This window comes from Canis lupus, chromosome 2 (genome assembly GCF_011100685.1).
Source record: "Canis lupus familiaris isolate Mischka breed German Shepherd chromosome 2, alternate assembly UU_Cfam_GSD_1.0, whole genome shotgun sequence".
Taxonomy (NCBI): domain Eukaryota; kingdom Metazoa; phylum Chordata; class Mammalia; order Carnivora; family Canidae; genus Canis; species Canis lupus.
The window spans coordinates 57,407,508-57,426,334 of NC_049223.1; the positions used below are offsets into that span (position 1 = coordinate 57,407,508).

At 53.6% G+C, this 18,827-nt stretch overlaps 3 protein-coding genes across 17 annotated transcripts in view; 1 reads left to right on the top strand and 2 right to left on the bottom strand.

Moving 5' to 3' along the window:
- CNOT1 (CCR4-NOT transcription complex subunit 1) overlaps window positions 1–1,608 on the top strand; it is a 100,885-nt gene extending 99,277 nt beyond the window's left edge. For all 7 annotated transcript variants that reach the window (XM_038530888.1, XM_038530891.1, XM_038530894.1 and 4 more), the window contains 2 exons: window positions 240–374; window positions 530–1,608. In XM_038530888.1, the coding sequence (XP_038386816.1) occupies window positions 240–374; window positions 530–608 (214 nt within the window). In that variant the 3' untranslated portion in view covers window positions 609–1,608. The remainder of the gene's footprint in view (window positions 1–239; window positions 375–529) is intronic.
- Window positions 1,609–1,982: 374 nt separating this feature from the next.
- Window positions 1,983–6,139, bottom strand: SETD6 (SET domain containing 6, protein lysine methyltransferase). Of its 2 annotated transcripts, none has more exons than XM_038530895.1 (9): window positions 6,076–6,139; window positions 5,784–5,954; window positions 5,530–5,674; window positions 5,309–5,450; window positions 4,982–5,176; window positions 4,744–4,864; window positions 3,216–3,396; window positions 2,912–3,054; window positions 1,983–2,737 (listed from the first exon to the last, which is right to left on the bottom strand). In XM_038530895.1, the coding sequence occupies exons 1-9, from the start codon at window positions 6,100–6,102 to the stop codon at window positions 2,432–2,434; spliced, it is 1,431 nt and encodes a 476-aa protein (XP_038386823.1). In that variant the 5' UTR covers window positions 6,103–6,139; the 3' UTR covers window positions 1,983–2,431. The 2 variants fall into 2 exon arrangements, with proteins under 2 accessions (XP_038386823.1, XP_038386824.1); XM_038530896.1 differs by having other exon boundaries at window positions 5,784–5,885; window positions 6,076–6,130.
- A 1,226-nt stretch (window positions 6,140–7,365) lies between these two features.
- The window catches only part of NDRG4 (NDRG family member 4), a 39,716-nt gene continuing 28,254 nt past the window's right edge, over window positions 7,366–18,827 (bottom strand). For 2 of the 8 annotated variants that reach the window (XM_038530899.1, XM_038530903.1), the window contains 14 exons: window positions 16,652–16,757; window positions 16,310–16,430; window positions 16,156–16,218; window positions 15,949–16,009; window positions 14,769–14,855; window positions 14,633–14,689; window positions 14,180–14,283; window positions 13,279–13,335; window positions 13,150–13,201; window positions 12,159–12,206; window positions 11,946–11,981; window positions 11,792–11,843; window positions 10,301–10,339; window positions 7,366–9,482 (listed from right to left, as the gene is read on the bottom strand). In XM_038530899.1, the coding sequence (XP_038386827.1) occupies window positions 9,328–9,482; window positions 10,301–10,339; window positions 11,792–11,843; window positions 11,946–11,981; window positions 12,159–12,206; window positions 13,150–13,201; window positions 13,279–13,335; window positions 14,180–14,283; window positions 14,633–14,689; window positions 14,769–14,855; window positions 15,949–16,009; window positions 16,156–16,218; window positions 16,310–16,430; window positions 16,652–16,757 (1,038 nt within the window). In that variant the 3' untranslated portion in view covers window positions 7,366–9,327. Of the gene's footprint in view, window positions 9,483–10,300; window positions 10,340–10,384; window positions 11,506–11,594; window positions 11,670–11,791; window positions 11,844–11,945; window positions 11,982–12,158; window positions 12,207–13,149; window positions 13,202–13,278; window positions 13,336–14,179; window positions 14,284–14,632; window positions 14,690–14,768; window positions 14,856–15,948; window positions 16,010–16,155; window positions 16,219–16,309; window positions 16,431–16,651; window positions 16,758–18,827 lie in introns of those variants that run through there. The other 6 variants (XM_038530898.1, XM_038530897.1, XM_038530902.1 and 3 more) reach the window with 4 other exon arrangements.

Consider the following 18,827-nt stretch of genomic DNA (forward strand, 5'->3'; position numbering starts at 1 on the left):
CCGTAACTTAGTTTTCTAGGCTCACTAATGGTAAGAGGCAGAATTTCTAATTCTAGAATCCATCTGCAGTAACCATGCTGTATGTAGACATTAATCCATTTGTCTTTTGTAAAGGTAATAACTTTTGCATGTGGTTTAGTAATCAAGGAGAAAAGTTAGGAAAAAAGGTAAAGGAGAAGTGTGGTTATAAATTTGTAGGTTTCTCTATGCATTAACTAATCTTTTTTTTTCCCCTTCAGGGTTCTCTTGGAACGGTTGATTGTAAATAGGCCACATCCTTGGGGTCTTCTTATTACCTTCATTGAGCTGATTAAAAATCCAGCGTTTAAGTTCTGGAACCATGAGTTTGTACACTGTGCCCCAGAAATTGAAAAGTGAGTTCAAAGTAATTTGTTTGAGAATGAGAAACATATGATGGCTCTAGCTTAGGATGGGTGATTAAGAAGGTAATAATAGTCAAAGCTAATGTGACACAAGATATTGCTGGCCTGAAGTTTTTCTCAAACTTTTAACTGTCTCTGTTCTTCAGGTTATTCCAATCGGTTGCACAGTGCTGCATGGGACAGAAGCAGGCTCAGCAAGTAATGGAAGGGACAGGTGCCAGTTAGATGGAACTGCATCTCTGCTGTAAACATGTCAGTCTGGAGGTCCCACTGCACCAGGTTTATAAACCGGCTGAAGAATCCTTTCAGCTCTTCCTGACTTTCCCAGCCCTTTGGTTCTCGGGTACCTGTCCCAATTACTGTTTGGGTCAGCTTCCTGTCTATGTGGGCACGTTCCAAAGTTTAAATGCATTTTTTTGACTCTTGGCCAAAATTTGGAAGATGCTGTGAATATCATTTTGAACTTGTGTAAATATATGAAAGACAAAACCTTTGTCTGGAACTTCTTGGGTTTGTGCAAAATGTGTCCAAGGCAAGTAGATAAACTGGTACCTGCCCAGCTTGTAATTGAAAAGGCTGTTGATGCCATGCACTTGTCCGGGGACATAACATAGCTCCATGTCTTCTGACATTCCTGGTGTCCCAAAGAATAGCAAAAAAGCCAGTTTAAATATTGTGTAACTTATTTTTTTAACGTGGACAGGGGACCCTGAAAAATCACAAAGTTGTTAAAAATGTGTATGTGCTACTATTTGGTATGCTTAGGGAACATGGGAAGAGCTCACAATGGAGATCCCATGGGTTTTTGTTTTGCCTCTTCCCCAAATCTAAAGCTGACTGCTGGGAGAGCATCATTTTCTCATTTCTACTGGAGAACTACCCCCTTAGGCCCTGTGAGATGCAGTCACCTCTTTTTATAAAGGGAAACCAGACCAGGCCTAAAAGTGCCCCTAGCTCTCTCATACTTGTAAATTGTGGGAAAGGGAACAAATAGTGGATGAATTACCCTTCCCTATTATCCCAGTGAATAGCCATACAGGCTATGGTGAACAACAACAAAAAAGTCAAAAGGACCAATACAGCCCCTTTTGTAAGGATTTTGAATGTTTTGTAAATGTATTGGTCCACGTGTTGTATTTTGTAGCCTTTCTAGTTCCTGGGCTCTAGCTCCCTTTCTTGTATGTGTATGCATACTGTAGTCAAAACATTAAAGTCATGACACACATGTGAGTCGTCCACTGTGCCTTTCTCAGTAGCAGCAGCCAGTGCTGGTGGTGAGGAGGAAGTGGACAACCCAGTCTCTCAGAGCCTGGGGCCACTGGGAAACATCACTTCTTACTGAATGATAGATCTTTCCCACTAATCTGGCTGTTTAAACAAGCAAGGAAGTGAATTTTGTACAGTGTTACAACAGTAGGAAATCACTGGAGCAGGTTTCTGTGGTTAAACAGTTTAAAAAACTATTTTTCTTACCCTTTTATCCTCATAGTATTTTGATATATACCTCTTCCTTTTAAAAAATATTTAAAATTTATGCCACTTAAAATATACCTTACCTTTAATGACTGTCAAGTTTCATGGCCACAGAGGACAAAAAGGTTCAAGATTAAATAGAAATTTTAATGAGGTTTGAATGTCATTGGTGTCTTAGGGTTTCTTCCCTTAAAGAGGAAACAAGGTCTTGGGAAAAATTTGCTCAAAACAGACCCAGGTCTACTTTCAAAGTCCATGTTACTAAATGCTAGCTTATACTAAAGACCTTATTACTATCACATTTCTGCTAACTCTGGTTCAAACCAAGAACAAAATAGTTATAAAATTTATTGGTCTTAGTGACCAGCAGCAATTCCCGAGTCTGCTATGCCCGGTTCTTACACAGTTCTTAGTTAACCCTACCTAGCACACTATCTTTGCTACTTTTCCTTTTGGTATTTAATAAAGGGAAACCAAAGCAAAAGATGCAAATTTCCTTTTTTTCAAATATCAGTGAATATTAGCTTCAAATAAAATTCTTCTCGTGCATGTTCCTTCAGACAACAGGGAACCTGCTAACTTGTCAGTTCCAACAACTGGTTTAGGATCATCTTCTGACCAAAGCGAACCTGTAAGGCCTGCTGTTCCCTCCAGCTGAGTTTGGTGTAGACCTCCTTGTTACTTAGTAAATCTTGTTCAGATTTTAAGTCTGTGGCATAGGTTTGCAGGGTCAACAAAACACTGTCCCGAAGAAGCTGTCTCCATGATGCTTTAAGTTTGGGGATATTTTTGATTGTCAAGCTGTCCTCTTCCCTTTTATTATCTCCCCATCCATCTTGGTCTTTAAACTCTCTGAACTCCTCAGCAGACATGCATAGTACCTAGAAGCAATTGTTGGGCCTTTTGATTAGGAATTTGATTGTCCTTTGTCAATTTCTGAATTTAGAGAAGCCTATTTTGGCAGCTTAATAAGTGTCTTCTCCCTCCATCCCACCTTTCCTTTCTCATCTAGCTTTATCTACCTCTAAACATTTTAGCCATTCTCAGCCCTTTACCTTGAGTGTTGTGGTCAATTCCTCTTCAGTCAGTACCTCCTCACGCCCAATCACAAAGGCTCCCTCTTCCCCAACCATCTCCAGTTTGCATAAGAAATCCCACCGTTCCAACAGTAAGAGCCTTTCAGCTTCAACTTTTGTTCCTGTAGATAGTAATAGTGTGAAAGTCTCCGTCTAAAATCATCATTGCTTTTTAGTCTACAACCCAGTATCCAAAAAACAACTGCTGCTATGTAAGAGCACCCGGGGTGGGGATAGAGACCTGTCCACCAGTCTCCCAAGACTGGATCAATCAGACACTCACCCTGTAATGCTGCTTCACGAACTGTCACCATCTGAATGTCAGCTGTGTCATCTGTGTTGTCAGGATATGGTTCAGCAAAACCATACATATGAATCAGTTGCCAGTTAGCCATCTGTCCGTAAGTGTTGAAAATTTCATGGCCTTTAGGAATGGGCTGAGTGGCCACCATCCGAAGACAATTCTAGGGTGGAAGGGAGAAGCTGGGACCTGGCCTTTCTTTGGGCAGCTCCATGAAGATTAATTCCCTCTTAGGAAAAGCCTCCCAGTGGGTACAGTTCAACAATGGGACTGATCACATACCTACCAACATTCTACTTTTAGTTCCTATTATGATCCTGTATAGGCACACCTCAGAAATTGTACTTAGGGTTCAGCTCCAGACCACCACAAAACAAGTTTTTTTAAATGCGAGTGAAATGAACTTTGACATCCCAGTGCATATAAAAATCTTATTGTAGAAAACAGCTTTATTGCTAAACTGTGCTAACCATCTGAGTTTTCTGTGAGTTGTAATTACTGATCAGATCACCAAAACAAATATAGTAATGAGAAATTTTGTACTAAGATTCTTCCCAAAATAAAACAGATGTGAAGCATGTGGTGTTAGAAAAATGGCACTGATAGACTTGCTCAACACAGGATTGACACAAACCTTCAATTTGTAAAAAGCACAATCTATCTGAAGTATAATAAAGTGAGGCATGCCTGTACAATAGGATGAAAGAGGTGTGATTTAGAAAGGTCAAGTTTAGCCCCATTACTTGATTAAGTAAGTCTCTCTCCTTAGTCCTCTTCAGAACTTAAAGCTACTAGCTTTTAAAAATGAACAGTTAAACTCAGATCAAAGTAGGAATGGCAGACAGAGGCTAGGATTAAAAAAACAGCCATTCCCTAATTTCAAGAACTCGGATCTTTTCTTGCAACTTTCCACAAAGCAAATGGAATTGATACATAACCCTGGTATCATCTTAGATCTGACCTATGGCCATGCCCTTTTCTCCCCCTTCCCCAAAAGTAATGACTGTATAGCTGTTCCAGGCTGATGTCAGGAGGGCCCCAACACTGCCTTGGCTCACTGGTACGGACTGCATAGAGGAGCCAACCTCCAGCACCAAAAAAATGATTGCAGTAGCTTAGCAGAGACTTAACCAAAACTTTCTTTGTGGGCTGAGGTTTTGTGTTCAAACTATTTGACGGGAATACACAAACTGAAGATACATTAAAAAAAAAAAAAAAAAAAAAAAAGCTAATTTCACCTATGCATTTTTACCATGCCAAGAATGGAGCCCACTTAGCCCAACTGTCCCACCAGCATAAATGACAAGCACTGGTTTGAATCAAATGCCTGATCATCCGTGCAATAATAACAGCACCTGGGTGGCTCAATGGTTGAGTGTCTTTTGCTCACGTCGTGGTCCCAGGGTCCTGGGATCCAGTCCAGCATTGGGCTCCCCATGGGGAGCCTGCCTCTGCCTCTCTCATGAATACATTTTTTTTTTAAAGGAATAACTAAGAGGGATCCACTCACCGGAGAGTATTCTAGATTGGCATTATGATTGGCTAAGTGGTTTAGTATGTCTGCAGCAGGCACCATCAAAGGGGAGTTTGGCTCCTTTTCATCGTCCTCTTCCTCCAGTGGTTCCTGAAAGCTGCCACAAAGAGAACTTTGCTAAAGCCCAGAGACTGGGGTGTGGTTCAGTGTTCTTTCCCCTCTCATCCCTCAATAGAATTCTAAAGCAAAAAAGTCCTTCGTTCTGCTCACTGACCTGTAGGCCATCACAAGAGCCACAAGCTGGCGGTAGAGATCCAGGGAGCGAACCCTGGGGCTGAAAAGATCCGGGTGGGCTTCCATGAAGGGCAACACGATGGAATAGTATTCACTGCGGATGTTGGCCAAGTCCTTCTCCACGGCCTCCGGTACGCCCGTGCCCTGCAGCAGTTGCCGGCGCTCCTCCTCGGGCCTGCAGGGAGACCCCACCGGGTTCCCTTCACACATCCCACCGAGACTAGTGCTTGGGAGCCCTGTCCCCGGGCCAGGGCTGTTTGAGCTAGGCTATGGTGCTGGTGCTCCCCACCCGTACTGAGGCTCTCACCAGAACATGGGGTGTTCCAAGCGGCCCAACTCCGGCCAGAGCGCAAAGTAGGGGCTCCAGAGCGAGGCTGGGGTCTGCAGCTCATGCAGCAGCGCCAACAGCAGCGGCACCCAGCCCGACTGGCTCTGCAGCGCGCCTCGCTCTGAGGGAGACGGGGAGGTGAGAGCCCGGGCGCCACCCCGCGGCCCGCCTCCCCGTCCCGCTCCCGCAGGCGCACCCACCTCGCTCCAGCAGGCCGCCTATGGAGCAGGTGTGCTGCGACAGGAGCGCGGCCCGCGGCACGGCGAACAGCAGCTCCCCGGGCTGCACGCTCTCCCGGGCCACCATACCGTAGCCGGCCACCGTGCCCTGCCGGCTCACCGTCACCTGAACGGGGGAGCGGCCGGTCCGAGCTGGCCTGCGCCCCCGCCCGCCCGCGCCCGCGCCCGCGCCCCCGCCCCCGCCCGCGCCCGCGCCCGCGCCCCCGCCGCCTCACCTTGGGACTCAGCTCCAGCCCCACCTGCCGGCACCAGCTCAGGAAGCCGGCCACCGGGTCCAGGTCCGGGTCCGGGTCGCTACCGCGCACGGGCCCCGCCACCTGAAACGAGCGAGCGCCGCGGAGACGGCCCGCCCCGGAGGAGGCCGAGGCGCGCGTGGAGGAAGTGCTCTGGGTGGGGGAAGGGGCGCGGTGAGAGGGCGGGGGCCTGCGCGAGCGGAGGGAGGGGGCGGGGGGCCGCGCTGCGGGCAGGGTAGGGACGAGGCGCGGCGGGGAGGACCCTGCGACTTACCCGCCGGCGCTTAGCCCGGGTCGCCATGGTCCCGGCCCCGCGGCCCCGCGGCCCCGCGGCCCTAGAGCCCCGCGCGCGCACTTCCGGCGTCTGGGGAAGGGCCTGGCGGGGACGGGGGCGGGGACGGGGACGGGGACGGGGGCGGGGACGGGGACGGGGGCGGGGACGCGGGCCACGTGACGTGGCCCGGGCCGCGGGGTGGAGGGCGAGCGGGGCTTGGAGCCTGCGCGATCGCTCCTCCCGGGAACGTGCTCCCGGGGCCGGGGTGTCCCCAGCGGGGTCTAGAAGACGTGCGGTCGGGTCCCTCCAGAGGACCCGCATCGAGCGAGGGTCTGAGTCTGCCTTCCTGATCTCGAGTCCCAGCCACTCAGCTCGTCCAACCCGTGTTATTTGCTCCGTAAGAGCAGGTTGCGTGTGCGCGTGCGTGTGTGTTTCCGAGGGGCACGGGAAGGGGCACGGGAAGAGTTCCCAGGGCTGGAATAGCCCCTCCGCCGCACTTGCTAGTATATCCCTCTGTTTTTCATCGTATACATGGGGTTTTATTTACGTGCTTTATTAGTTGACACATAGCAGGTACGCAGTATCTATTAAGTAAATGAGTGAATCAGAAATGGTGGTTAAACACAGGAAAGTAGAATACTTTTAAGAAACTGAAGCAGCGAATATAGAGGGCTTTGCAGTCACACAATGTTAAAGCCAGCTCCCAGCTTGGCTTAATAAGAAGCCTAATAAGATGGCAAATTCTTTATCTTGAGGCTCTGTTTCCTCAGCTGTGAAACTGAGATAACATATACCATGTGGAATTAACGTAAGGATGGGTGGGCACCTGGGCGGTGGCTCAGTGAAGCATCTGCCTTCAACTGTGGTCATGATCTTGGGGTCCTGGGATCCCGCAGCACCGGGCTGCGGTTTAGCAGGGAATCTGTTTCTCCTTTTACTTCCCCCTCTTCGCTGCTCTTCCTCACTAGCTAATTAAAAAAACAAACAAACAAACAAAAACACATAAGGATTGGTAAGATAATGTGATAAGAACTGTAAATAAGTGGGGGACCTGGCTGGTTCAGTTGGTAGAGCATGTGATTCTTGATCTGAGTGGTCCTGAGTTCAGGTCCCCAGGAGTTGAGTTTTTTAAATAGAACTAGAAGTAGAAACAGCAATGGGAACTCCTGCATACTCAGTCCCACCTAAACCCAGGAAGGACCTCAATGCTGCCATCTCAAAAGCTTCCCGTAACGGGCCTGGCGGCACTATACTTGAATTCTTCACTTATTAGTTTGTCAACACAGTTAATTAACTCTATTTGACAAGGGTTTTTATTTGTTTTACATTTTGTCATCTCAAAGTTTCATGACATCAGCCACCAGAATACATAAAGTTAGGTTCTTCACTTTATACAGAGAGGAAAATAATAAACTCCAGTAGAAGTTCACTTGACCAAAGAGACCACCTCTGATGGAAAACCACACCCAGGAAGACCCAATATACATACACACACACACACACACAAACACACATATATATATATATATAATGTATAGATATTTATAGATATCTCATCTGAAAGAACACAGAAAAAAAAAATCCAAGGTCTGCAGCACTATCTACAGTAAAGAGGGATTAATTCTACCAGCTTTTCAAACAGTCACATTTGATATTCAAAGGAAGCACGTGAATGAATAGAACTGGGCACAGACTAACACTCCACCAGGCTCTAGAGCAGTCTAGTAATGGCTTAAGATTCTAGAAGGGTGTGATATGTGCAAAGGAAAGGTGGATGCAGGTGTCCGCTCAGCCTCAGAGCACCCCACACACAACTGTCCCCTCCACAGCCCTGCAGTTTTCATTGCTCTCTCTCCCCTTTTACTATTTCGTTTTGTGCAATTGAGTCTCTGAGACCAGTAGCTCCAGTTTTCAGATTGGGAAATTCTCCCTGTGTGGGTGGGTAGGATGTGTATGGCACAGTCCTAGGCTTCACGTGAACGGGGAGGGGACCAGGGTGTGTGGAGAGCCTTTCTCCTCTGCCTGGCCCTTGTTCACTTTAGGAACCTTCACCTCCCACCCCAGGACCCAGCAAGGCCCAAGCCACTCCAATAGTCCTGAGACGGTGATGTGGGCCTGCAGAAGTCTGCCTTAGACCAGTTATCTCCAAGTAAACTTCCTTTCTTAGTGATACCCACAGAAAATATTGGCATAGCTTGACCAGAAATCTAACACCACCATGTTTCCGGTGGCCTTGGACACGCTGCTGTTGATTAGGTTGTCCTCTATGGAATTGGGAATCAGCCACCATGGCCTCTGGCCACATACTGCTTCCCCAAGGCAGGCACCATGAAGTGGTCGGGTCTGCCCAACCCCGATGGGCTCTCCTAGCATTTAAGCTCAGCCCCCAAATCCAGTCCCAATGGAAACAGAGGATCAGGCAACTTTCTACCTCAAGGCCTTGGTACAGACATCGGACAAGGCCAGGAGGTGGTGTAGTGTATGGGCTGAGACAGTCTGTGGGGTTCCTGCCTTTATGGTCCTCTGTGTTCTGTCTTCCTTGGGCAGAGAAACTCTGTTAGTCCCTGCCTGCCTGGCCCACATCACCAGGCCAGCCAAGAGAGCACCAGGAAAACTGCTGCCTGGTAGGAGCACCCCCTTGTGGCTATGGTTCAGATGATTGTCATATGTGCAAAAAGACAAACAGATGTGCTTGGTGAGGAGATGGGGAGAAAGGGGCCTGCAGAACTGCAGGGTGCCTGCCTCCCACTGCTCCCCAGTGTTGTCTCCTGGTTGTCACCTCAGTACCTGAGCTGGACCCTGTGCTCCTGCTGTCCCAGCACACCACTTCAAAACCCCACCCCATCTTCAAACCTGTCTGCCCAAGGGGGTCATCCCATGCTTTCTTCCGCCTAGGATATCCTGGATCCTGCCCAGAGAAGGACTCCAGCTCTCTCCTTAGCAAATCCCCTTCCTCCCTCTACCCCGCCCTGACTGTGGGGAGTTGGAAGAGGGAATCTAAGTCAGCCAAGTTAACAAGGTGAGCTGGGGTGGGGGGAGGAGCCTCTCAAACCATCTGGACATTGTTCTGCAGCATCTAGGATGAATCCCCTCATCTTTTTAACAAAAAAAGAAGTAAACCCATTTCCTCCCCTTGGCCTTCACAAAAATAAACTAAAAGGGAAATGAGCCGGAGCGAGGATGGCAATGGGACATTGATGCAGAGGATGAGGGAGTGGGGGGCAGCTGGGTGGCTCTGCTGGGCCAGGGGCTTCAACAGGACACCTCCATGGTGTGATTGACCTGGCCCAGGCCCTCGCTGCTTTCTGAGTGGGTGCAGGCCTGCGGGCGGCTGCCATCCACCGAACTGGCACTGGTGAGTGACGCGGTCCGGGAGCGGGCGAGGCGGGTCATGCTAGCCGAGGGCACTGTGGATAGAAAAGGGACAGGCATGAGGACTGGCAGGCAGGGCTGAGTGCCAGCAGGCAGGAAAAGGACTGACGCAAGCAAAGCGGCCAGCAAGACCCGTTCTTCCAACGGCACAGAGGCCCATTTCAAGCCACGGCTCTGGCACCTACTTTGTTAAGCCAGAGGCATGCAGCATCAGCAACCGTAACTGAGCCAAAGAGGTGGGGGGTGACAACTGGCCAGAGCTCTGGCCAGAACAGGGTGATCCGACTGGGTACCCCTGAGCTGCTGCTGGGATGGGACGTTATTTCCAACGATACCTCCATTAAGAGGATGATGGGATAGGGGAGCAGGACTACTTCTGTAAAGGAGGACAAGGTGTGGTGGCCACAAACTGCCATAAGTCTAGTTTCTGTCCTTATTTGGACTTTGACAAGACTCCTGAGAGCAAGCTCAGGTGGGCAAGCTCCACCTTCCTGGACTCAACTGGCCACCCATTCGGCTCAGGCATGGCTGGGCACCCTTGCCCCTGTGGCCAGGCCCGGGCAGTACCTCTGAGAGGCTCTGGTTCCAACAGCCTGAGCTGTGGAAGCCACGTGGCCCATGGCAACCCAGAAACCAGACTGCTCTAAACCCCACCCAAGCCTCATGTGGGATGCAGCCCACTTGGCCCAGGATCAGTGAAAAAGCAGGACGCTCTTGGGCTTTGGAGGCGAGCAGGACATAAGAGAGTTCCCAACCACAGCAAGATGAGGCCCGGCTGCAGCACCACACAGAGGCAGGAGCAGGGGGGACTGGGGCGGGGGTCCATGCATCAGGGGAGGGGCCACAGGGCTACCTGCTCCTCCACTCAGCCTTCGGTCCTTCAAGTATGCAACTAAGAGAGAAGACAGAGCCAGAGGGGCGGGGCGGGGCAGGGTGGGGCGGGGGGAGACACAGAACATGGGTGAAGAGTGTGATCCGGCAAGGCCGGGGTGTTGCAATGGGTCGGAGAGAGAAGACGACAAGACAGCAGGCACAGAGTGGGCTAGGGCAGGCCCAGAGCCTCAGGAAGCCCACCCCTGCCACCCACCAGAGTAGCAGCCCCGGAGGGAACCCTGACACCACAGTGGGGGCAATCCTCTTGCCCCCTCTTCTCCAGCCTGGGCTGCAGCGCTGAGGGCCTTGTGTTGACAGGGCTTTCTGGGGCCCATATCTGAGTGCCAGCACCTGCACCCTTCTGGATCTGTCTCCCCAGGTACAAAATGGGGGAGGCCTGCACCAGCTCCTAAATCCTGCCCACCTCTTGGGCTGCCTGGTGGTATTTCTCCCAGGGCCTTGAGCATATGTCCCAGCCCAACAAGCATTGCTCATCTCCTCATCTCACAGGTGTTCACTGAGAGCCCCCTGGGCTCAGGCCCAACCTCTGAGTTCCCACTGTGTCCCACCGCTAGCTTCGGCCTCTCTCTGCCCCACTTTTTCACAGAGAGGGAGCGCCTCTCCTGGCTGGGCCCCCAGCCTTCCCCTGCAGGCCTTCCAAGGAGGCACAAGCTCCAGGGACTGAGGTCTGGGTGGAGAGATATTCAGGTAGGGGAGTTCTGCTTCCAGCGGGAGGGCCAGGTATGTTCGGGAAAGGGGAGGAATCAAGTTGATAAGGTGTGAGTGTGCTTGCGTGCATGTGTGTATGTGTGCGTGGGTTTTGGAGGTGCTCTTGAGCAATCTGGGTGGCTCATCCCTGCACAAGAGGTGGTTTGGAGAGGGGAGGAGAGTGGGCATTGCCACCCCACAGCCCCTATCATTTTGGGGTCTTCACATATGCTACCCCCAGGCTCAGCTGCCTTCGGCTCTCTCCAAACACCCAGATGGCCCCACGCGCCTTTGTCAGGCCCCAGACTTCAAGACCACTCTGCTGCCCCTGGGACCATCCACCACTTGTGACAAAAGCCCTTCTCAAGTGCTGTAGGTCTGGCAGGGGAATGGGTGGTGTGTATGACTCACCTTTAGGTAGCCTTTCTGGGCAGGCCCCCACCCCAGGCTCTGGTCCCCCAGGCCTGGAAAAAGAGCCTACCATTTCAACATTGCCATGAGAACGTGTCCCACAGCCTCCCCAAGGGCATGGGAGAGCCAGACACAGCCTGGGATCATCTACTCACAACTCAGGTGGAGGTGCCCTAGAGAGTCTCCAGTCATAGTGGGGAGCATGTGGTGAGTGGCACAGCATCTGGGCCCTGCTGACACAGATCTCATATGCCCCCAGGCTGCTTGGTGTCACCTGCTGCTGCTGGTGCCAGTCCCACTCTGCCCCCTGCCCACCAGTCCCCAGGGCAGGGGCAGGGGGAAGTTAACTTACTGTAGCCCATGCCTTGCAGGAAGTATTTGAAGGCCTCAGTCAGCTTCCCTGGCTGCAGGACAGAGGGACAGTCACATGCTTTGATTGGCTGCCTGGGATTGGGGGGAGGGGAGGCTCCTCCCACCTGGGCTAAGATGAGGGAGAGAGGGCTCACCTGTGTGACCTGGGGGAGCCCCCCGGAATCTGCCATCTGCAGGGAAAAGAGGGGGGTGAGCTGGGCAGGGGTCCCCCCACACCTTGCCCAGGCCACCCTGAGCAGACACACTGTCCTGCTCCCTCCTGCCTGCCCTAGGACCCCAGGCAGGCCCCTCCCTGAGGCTGGGCCCTTGTCTGGGGAGGAAGTGGAGGAAGGGGAGGAAGGTCTCACCTTCAGGAAGGTAGTGGTGGTTGGGTCCAGTTTGGAGTTGCACTCCACCTAGGGATAAGGTCAACACAGTAAGGCAGCCCCAGCCCCATATCCAGGGAGCCCCCCACCCCAGTCACTAAGGCAGGGTCTGTTGCCAGGCCCGGAGACTGTACTGGGGAGGTTCAGCGTGCAGGGGGCAGACACAGGTGGCAACGCAGCCCTGGCTGAGGCTGCCCCTCACCAGGCTGCCTTCCCAAAGTCCAAGCCTCTGCAGGTAAGGGAGCAGCCCTTAAGGGCCCTGAGACCCCTGGACTCCCACCCATGGCTGCTGGCAGGGTAGGCCTGGGGCAGGGGCAGGGGCTGGGCCAGCTCCTCATGGGGAGCCAGGGGCCCCCTTGGTGGGAGTGGCTGAGGAAGACCCAGGGACCACAGGGGTCAGGCGGTGAGGTGGGGGAGGGCCAAGCATCGGCAGGAGGCTGAGGCCTGCGCCTGGACAGCACAGCCCACACCCCATTCCCAAGCCCTCAGACATAGGGAAGGCATACTAGTTTCTGTACACATTGGGGACTGCCCTGGGGACTCCTGGACCCTCTGTGCTAAGGGGGACATGAAACCCCTGGCCGCCTGCCTCCAAAGTTCCAGTGGGAAAGGTTATAATCCCCAAATGCAGTGGGTGCAAGTCGTAGTCAAAGGATGCAAATGCTCAGGAGTTATTTCACAGTGAACGGAGCAAGCTGTAGAGAGGAGAGCTCTGTGTCTGGGCCTGGAGTGGGCGAGGTCAAGGTGGGACTGCACTGCGGGAAGGGAGGGGTGGAGGGGTTGACTGGCAGGCAGGTGGTCTGGCCCCAGCTCCCTCAGGGTTCCATGCCTCCCTCACTGGAAGGGTGGGGCTGTGCCAGGTGGGGATGCTTGGCTCTGAGAGCCGTTAAATCAGGGCCTGCCCCGCTGGCCAGAGGCCAGTGGTCCCTTCCCTCCCACCTCCCACCCCTACTCAGGGCGGCCCCAGACTCACCACCCCATCCTCAGCAGGTGCATTATCCCCCACCACCAGCATCACGGGGCAGCTGTAGACACAGAGGAAAAGAGCTGTCTGGACTGGGCATGGGGGGCAGGGGCGGGCCGGGGGGTGAGGGGCACTCACCGGAGCGTCTTGGCATTGGGCACTGTTCCAGGCCTGTTAATGTCCAGGTCTCTGCGGCTGCAGGGAGAGACAGAGGTGGAGGGGGGCCGTGTGCCCCGGGGCCATAGCCCATCCTCCCACAGCACCAGTATGGCCCAACATCCCAGGCTGGGCCCAGAGTTGGGGCTTAAGGTTACTGAATTGTCTCCGCTACGGAAAAGGCTTCACAGATCCCAGCTGGTAAACAGGGAGACAGGGTCATGCTCTGCACAAATAGGGGGGTCTTCAGGTCTCCCCTCAGGTGGAACTTCTCAGACCACCCCAATTCATGCCAGGGGGCCCTCGAATTTGGGTCTCTCTCCCCCTTGAAGCACAGTTCTAACATACAACGCCACCTGTGTGTGGACTTGCCGGGTCATAGCAGGAGGCCGGGCCTGATTCTCATTCTTCATGATATCCCCAGCACCATGCACAGGTGCTTAATAAATATTGGGAGGAGAGAGGAGGGAAGGCCAGTGGGCTCCAAGGAGCACAGCTTGAAAACCATGAACTTCATCCAACCTCCTCCTCATCTTCCGATGTCAGGCCTGAGGCTCAGGCTGTGGGGGTCAGTGATGTTGCCCACACCCCCCATGGCTCCTGGCTGGACAGCAGTGCCCCAACGGAGAAGGCGTGGAAGAGAACCAAGAACCAGAGTCTGCAGCCCTGCTTCCCCTCTGCCCTTCAAGGGAGGGTGACCCTGAGCAAGAAGTGACTCTTGTCAGAGATACAGCAAGCTGCTCATCCACAAACTGGGGAGAGCATGTCCCCTGCTGGCCTCCTTCTATGATTGTTGTACAGAGGGGACCCCAACAGAGTGAGCACTGTGTGGCCTGGTGCCGCAGAGCTGAGCTCCACCCCCACCCACCCCCATCGTCAATACCTGTTGTACATGTTCCAGAAGAGCTGCAGGTTGGCCTGGTTCACCACGTTCCCAATCTGCTGCCGGTAGCTCTGCACCAGCTCTGTGTTGCTCACCAGCTCCTCCTGGGGGCCCCCGGGGGATCAAGGAGGGGAAGATGTACAGTAGACAGGAAGCCACATGGTCTCAGAGGGGTCATGCAGGAGGCGCAGCCAGAGCAGCCCCTGTCCCCTTCCCAGCAACCATGAGGGTGTTGGGGGCAGGGCCCCATGAAGTGAGGGGAGGGCTCTAGCCAGGGGTGGGAGTAGGCCCCCCCACATCTGTCTCAGAGGAGTAGAGTGAGACAGGGCAGAGGTCACAACCCAGACCCCCTCCTGCTGCCCGGCTAGGAAGGGGACTAGAAGCCTTGGGCACCCCCGAGAGTGGGCAAGAGGCTCCCAAGACCACCAGTCCAGCCACTATCCACCCCCTTACCTGGCTGAAGAGGTGGGTTAGCACCGTATCAGGTAAAGTGCTGGTCAGGCCAGAGAGCTGTGGGCCGGGATGGAGACCAGTGTGAGCGGGGCCCCTTACCCCTGCCCCCTACCCCATCTAAGTGTCCCATGCTCACCTTGGTGGCCGCCCAGTCAATCCAGCCTTTGCCGTTGGGGTCAATGTTCATCAGCACCAGCCCTTCCACCAGGTCGGGAAAGATGAGCTGCCGTGAGAGGAAGATAGGGCTTGGGAGGCGGAATAATGCATAGGGAGCCCCAGTCTTCCCACCCAGAAGGCTGTAAGGAGGTGCTGGGCCTGCCTATCTCACAAGGGCAGGAGGGGCCCAGTCCTGGAAGGACTTCAAGATGCCAGTGGGTCATACAGCTGGAACCTTCCTGGGAACTCCCTCCAGCTGCCCCTGCTTGTCCTCCTTCCCACTTGGAATCTTTCCAAATTCTTTGATCAACTTCGAACCTATGCCTATCACACTGATTTCCACTCCTTTTAACAGATCTTTGAGGATACTGCTATTGTAAGCCTGAGGAATACACATCTTCAATAAAGCATTTTGTTTTTTTGCTTTCATAGAAAAAGAAGTTGTAGCGGAGTAACAAAGTGACCTTTCCAAAGCCTGCATTGTGTTTGATTGTAAAAGAAATCGGAATGATTTCTTCAGGGGAGAATGATCACATATGTATGACACTGTTATCCTGTGGGGTTCATCTAGGGTGACAGGGGGTTGGCTGACAGTTAACAAGTTGGTGAAGTGCTGAAATCCGTACTGGGGTTCAAAATTCTTGCTCTTTTCTTTGGAAAAAAACATTTTAAATCCTGAACATTAAGCTTTTGTTTTCAGAGATGAGAAGCTTGTGGGCTCCTGCCCAACATAATGTTTCTGAAATGCAACTTTCTTTAAACCTTCCAAACTTTCACGTGAGCGTAATTTTTGGTTAAGAGATGACTCATGTTTAAATATTACCCGAATCAGTGCACAAATGATTAGGATAATCCTCCCTTAGAGGCCAAAGCAATTCTTTGTGTAGTTTGTGGATAACAGAAAATTCTCTGGCTAGTGGTTAAACACGTTATAATTTATAGTCTTTGGAGGAAATGTATTAAAAAAAATACCTCCTTTTTTTTCTAATTTCCTAGGATGAAAAACAGGGGGAAAAAGGAGCTTTTCTAAGTAATGAGGAAGTAGGGGGAGGGGAAGGAGCAGGAAGAAAGAGCAAATGTTCCTGTGGTTGAAGGGTTGAAGGGAGAGGGAGTCAGCCCCTGGATGGGTGTGGGGGTGGGGTGGGTGTTGGGAGACTCACCGCAAACTTGGCCAGCACATAGGCCCCAGCTCCCACTCCGATGCCAATCACGTACTTGAACCTGGTGGAAAGCATGGCTGGTCACTTGAGGGCTAGGGGAGCCACTTCCCAGGATTGCTGTCAGCTGGAGCCTGGTGGCCCTGCAGTGGCAGGAGGCACCCTCTGGCCCCCAGCACAGGGATAGAGTCTGGGGAGGGGGTTTCTCACCCAAAGTGCTGCACCACACTGGGGAGCATGGCGGCCAGCTGCTCCATGGAGGGGAACTGGTACCTGCAGGCAGAGGAGGAAGTCAGGGCACAGGTGCAGATGGGGCCACAGAGCTGCAGGGGGGGATTGGGAGGGGGTGCTCCCAGGTACCTACCCCTGGGGAAACTGTGACGCCCCCACCTGCTGACCAGGGGCATCCACGTGGCACACCACAAAGTGCTTGGTGATCTCCTGCATGTCCTCGAAGTTGAAGAAGGTATTGAAGCACAGCTTGTCTGCAAAGACACACTTCTCAGCGGGGGCTCAGCAAAAGGGTGGGGGGGCCACAGGCCTGAGAGGAGGGGCAAGGTGGAGGTGATCAGTGTTATGGGCCAGCAGGGACACCAAAGGCCCAAATAGCTAAGGTCACAGAACTCAGTGCAAATGGGGATCTGCGGGCCCCTGTGGGGAAGGTCGGGAGGCAGAGGAAGGCGGGATGAGGCTGGGGTGAACTTACGGTTAAGGCCCACGTCATGGTAGGTGAGGATGGCTGGGCGGTTCCCTTTGGGGGAGCCCCGGATCACCACATGCAGCAGGCCGTACGGTGTCTCGATGTCATGTTCCTGGAAGGGAAACAGCACTGGACACTCTGGGCAGCTCTCCCTCCTGGCCATGGGGTAGCCCGGGGGTAGTGGGGCCTGTGCTGGGGCTCCCACCTGCCAACAGGAAGGCATCTCCTTCTCGTCACCCCCTCGAGCAATCCCCGGGGAGGGCGGACCAGATGGTGCACCCCTGCCTGGAGGTGTCCAGCTCAGGGACCCTCTGCTGACCAGTCCCTGGGCTGCCACTGCCCAGGTCCTGCTGCTCGCAGCCCTGCACGGTCCAGTGAGGTTCGTCCTCTCCATTTTGCTGCAGCCCCTCAGGGACGGCTCTGTCACCCAGCGTGAGTCCTGCTCTCACCATGTCCCTCCTGCACTCAGGATCCTTCAGTGCCTACCCTGAAGGTGAGTGGCCTTGACAGTCTTGAATTACAGCCACCACCCCCATATCAGCCAAGCCCAGCCTCCAACCCCCCCACACCAGCCCTGGTTCCCACTGCCAGACTCCTACTCATGTTGTTCCTTCCACCTTGAATCCCCCTCCCCTCAACCCCCAGGGCCTCCCTTCCAGGCAGGGTAGGTTCAGACCCTCACCCCCACCCCAAAGACCTTCTGCAGTGACTACTCTGGGATCCTCCTGTGTTTGTGCCTTTGGTTTTGTGGCTTAGGCTTACTAGTCCTTTGGGAATGGGTGCTGGACACCATAGGAGGAGGCTGATGTGCTCAGACATCCTTAAGCCTTGGGGAAGTGCCATGCAGGCTCAGCAAACTAGTCACTTTCGGTCACTCAATGGACAGATTCCAAGAGGGTCTGTCAGAGCTGAATTATACCAGCCTTGCCCTGTACCATGGGGAACACTGGGAGTTGGCCCTGTACGTTGGAGGTGGGGCTAAGGTCAAGGGTAGGAAGAACATGGGACTGACCCCCAAATGTGGGCCAGGTACCAAGCATGTTATGCATACATTTTCCCCTTTTGCACATGGAGGACACTTAGGTTTAGAGAGAACCCAAGTTCCTGCTCCTGATGGAAAAGGGGAGACTCGGGAGACAGCGGACAGCTTCCTGGAGTCTGGTCTTCTTGGGTCGGAGCTCAGAGGACCACTGTTCAGGCCTGTGTCTCCAGGGGGAATGACAAGGCGGTGTCAACTCCATTGACAAAGGCCACACCCTGCGAGCCACAATTCTGCTGTGAGGCCCTGTTAAATAAACCTGATGTCCTTTGAGTGGGCCCAGGGCCACCACAGCCTTCCCACATCCCCGGCCTGTCCTCCCTCAGGGCCATCAACATGAGGAACACTTTCTGCTCACTGGCGGCTGACCAGCTACTTTTCATGTGTCTCCTCATTTACTTCTCACAGGGACTCAAGCCCCAAACTGAGAGGTTCAAAAGGAGAAATGACTTGCCCAAGGTCAAGTGCACAGAGGGCAAAGCAGGCCCTGCCAGCTGCCAGCCCCAGAGGCCAAGGGTATGCACTGAAGACACCACCCCAAAAATTTCCAAGCAGGCAGTTCTCTATAGCCGCCTGTCCCTGCCCTGGGGTAGGGGGGGCATGCTGCATCCCCCACCAGCCTCCATGCTCTTACCTCTGGAGGGCAGGGGTTGAGGGAAAGATTGGGAGGGTGGGGAGGGTGGGGAGGGTGGGAAGGGTGGGGGCAGGAGGGACGCCCATTGCACAAGACCTGCAATGCGCTGCCTCCGCGTGAAGGGTGGATCTCCACCGGGTCAGCTCTAGTGCTAACGCTGCGGGCTACGGGTCAGGGCCCAGGGTGCAGGGTGCAGTCCTCCACTGCCAGTGGCTGTGCATGGGGGTGTCTGCCCCCTCCCAGGCCTGGTGTGACCGCGCCGTCCCCGGCACCAGTCCCTGGGTCGTGGGACTGGGTGCAGTGCTCTCCCGACTGAGGCTCGGGGGCGCAGGTGGGATGGGTTGTTGAGGGCAGCGGCCCAGTGACTTGGCTGAACCCTCCCTCCACCAATCCAGGAACTCTGACCCGTCTCAGCGGGCTAGGAGCCCCGTCCCCATCCCTTGGGAGCCAGATGCCCCACAAGAGGGGTGACCTGAGGGCCGCAGCCTGGCCTGCTCGGAGCCCGGGCC

Excerpts from the sequence above, each read along its gene's own strand:
- SETD6 (XM_038530895.1), bottom strand. The coding sequence starts at position 6,102 with ATGGCGACCCGGGCTAAGCGCCGGCGG. Across the intron at positions 5,177-5,308 it reads TTGGAACACCCCATGTTCTG|GCCCGAGGAGGAGCGCCGGC; the intron begins GTGAGAGCCTCA and ends GTCTCCCTGCAG. Across the intron at positions 2,738-2,911 it reads AATTGACCACAACACTCAAG|GTACTATGCATGTCTGCTGA; the intron begins GTAAAGGGCTGA and ends AATTGCTTCTAG.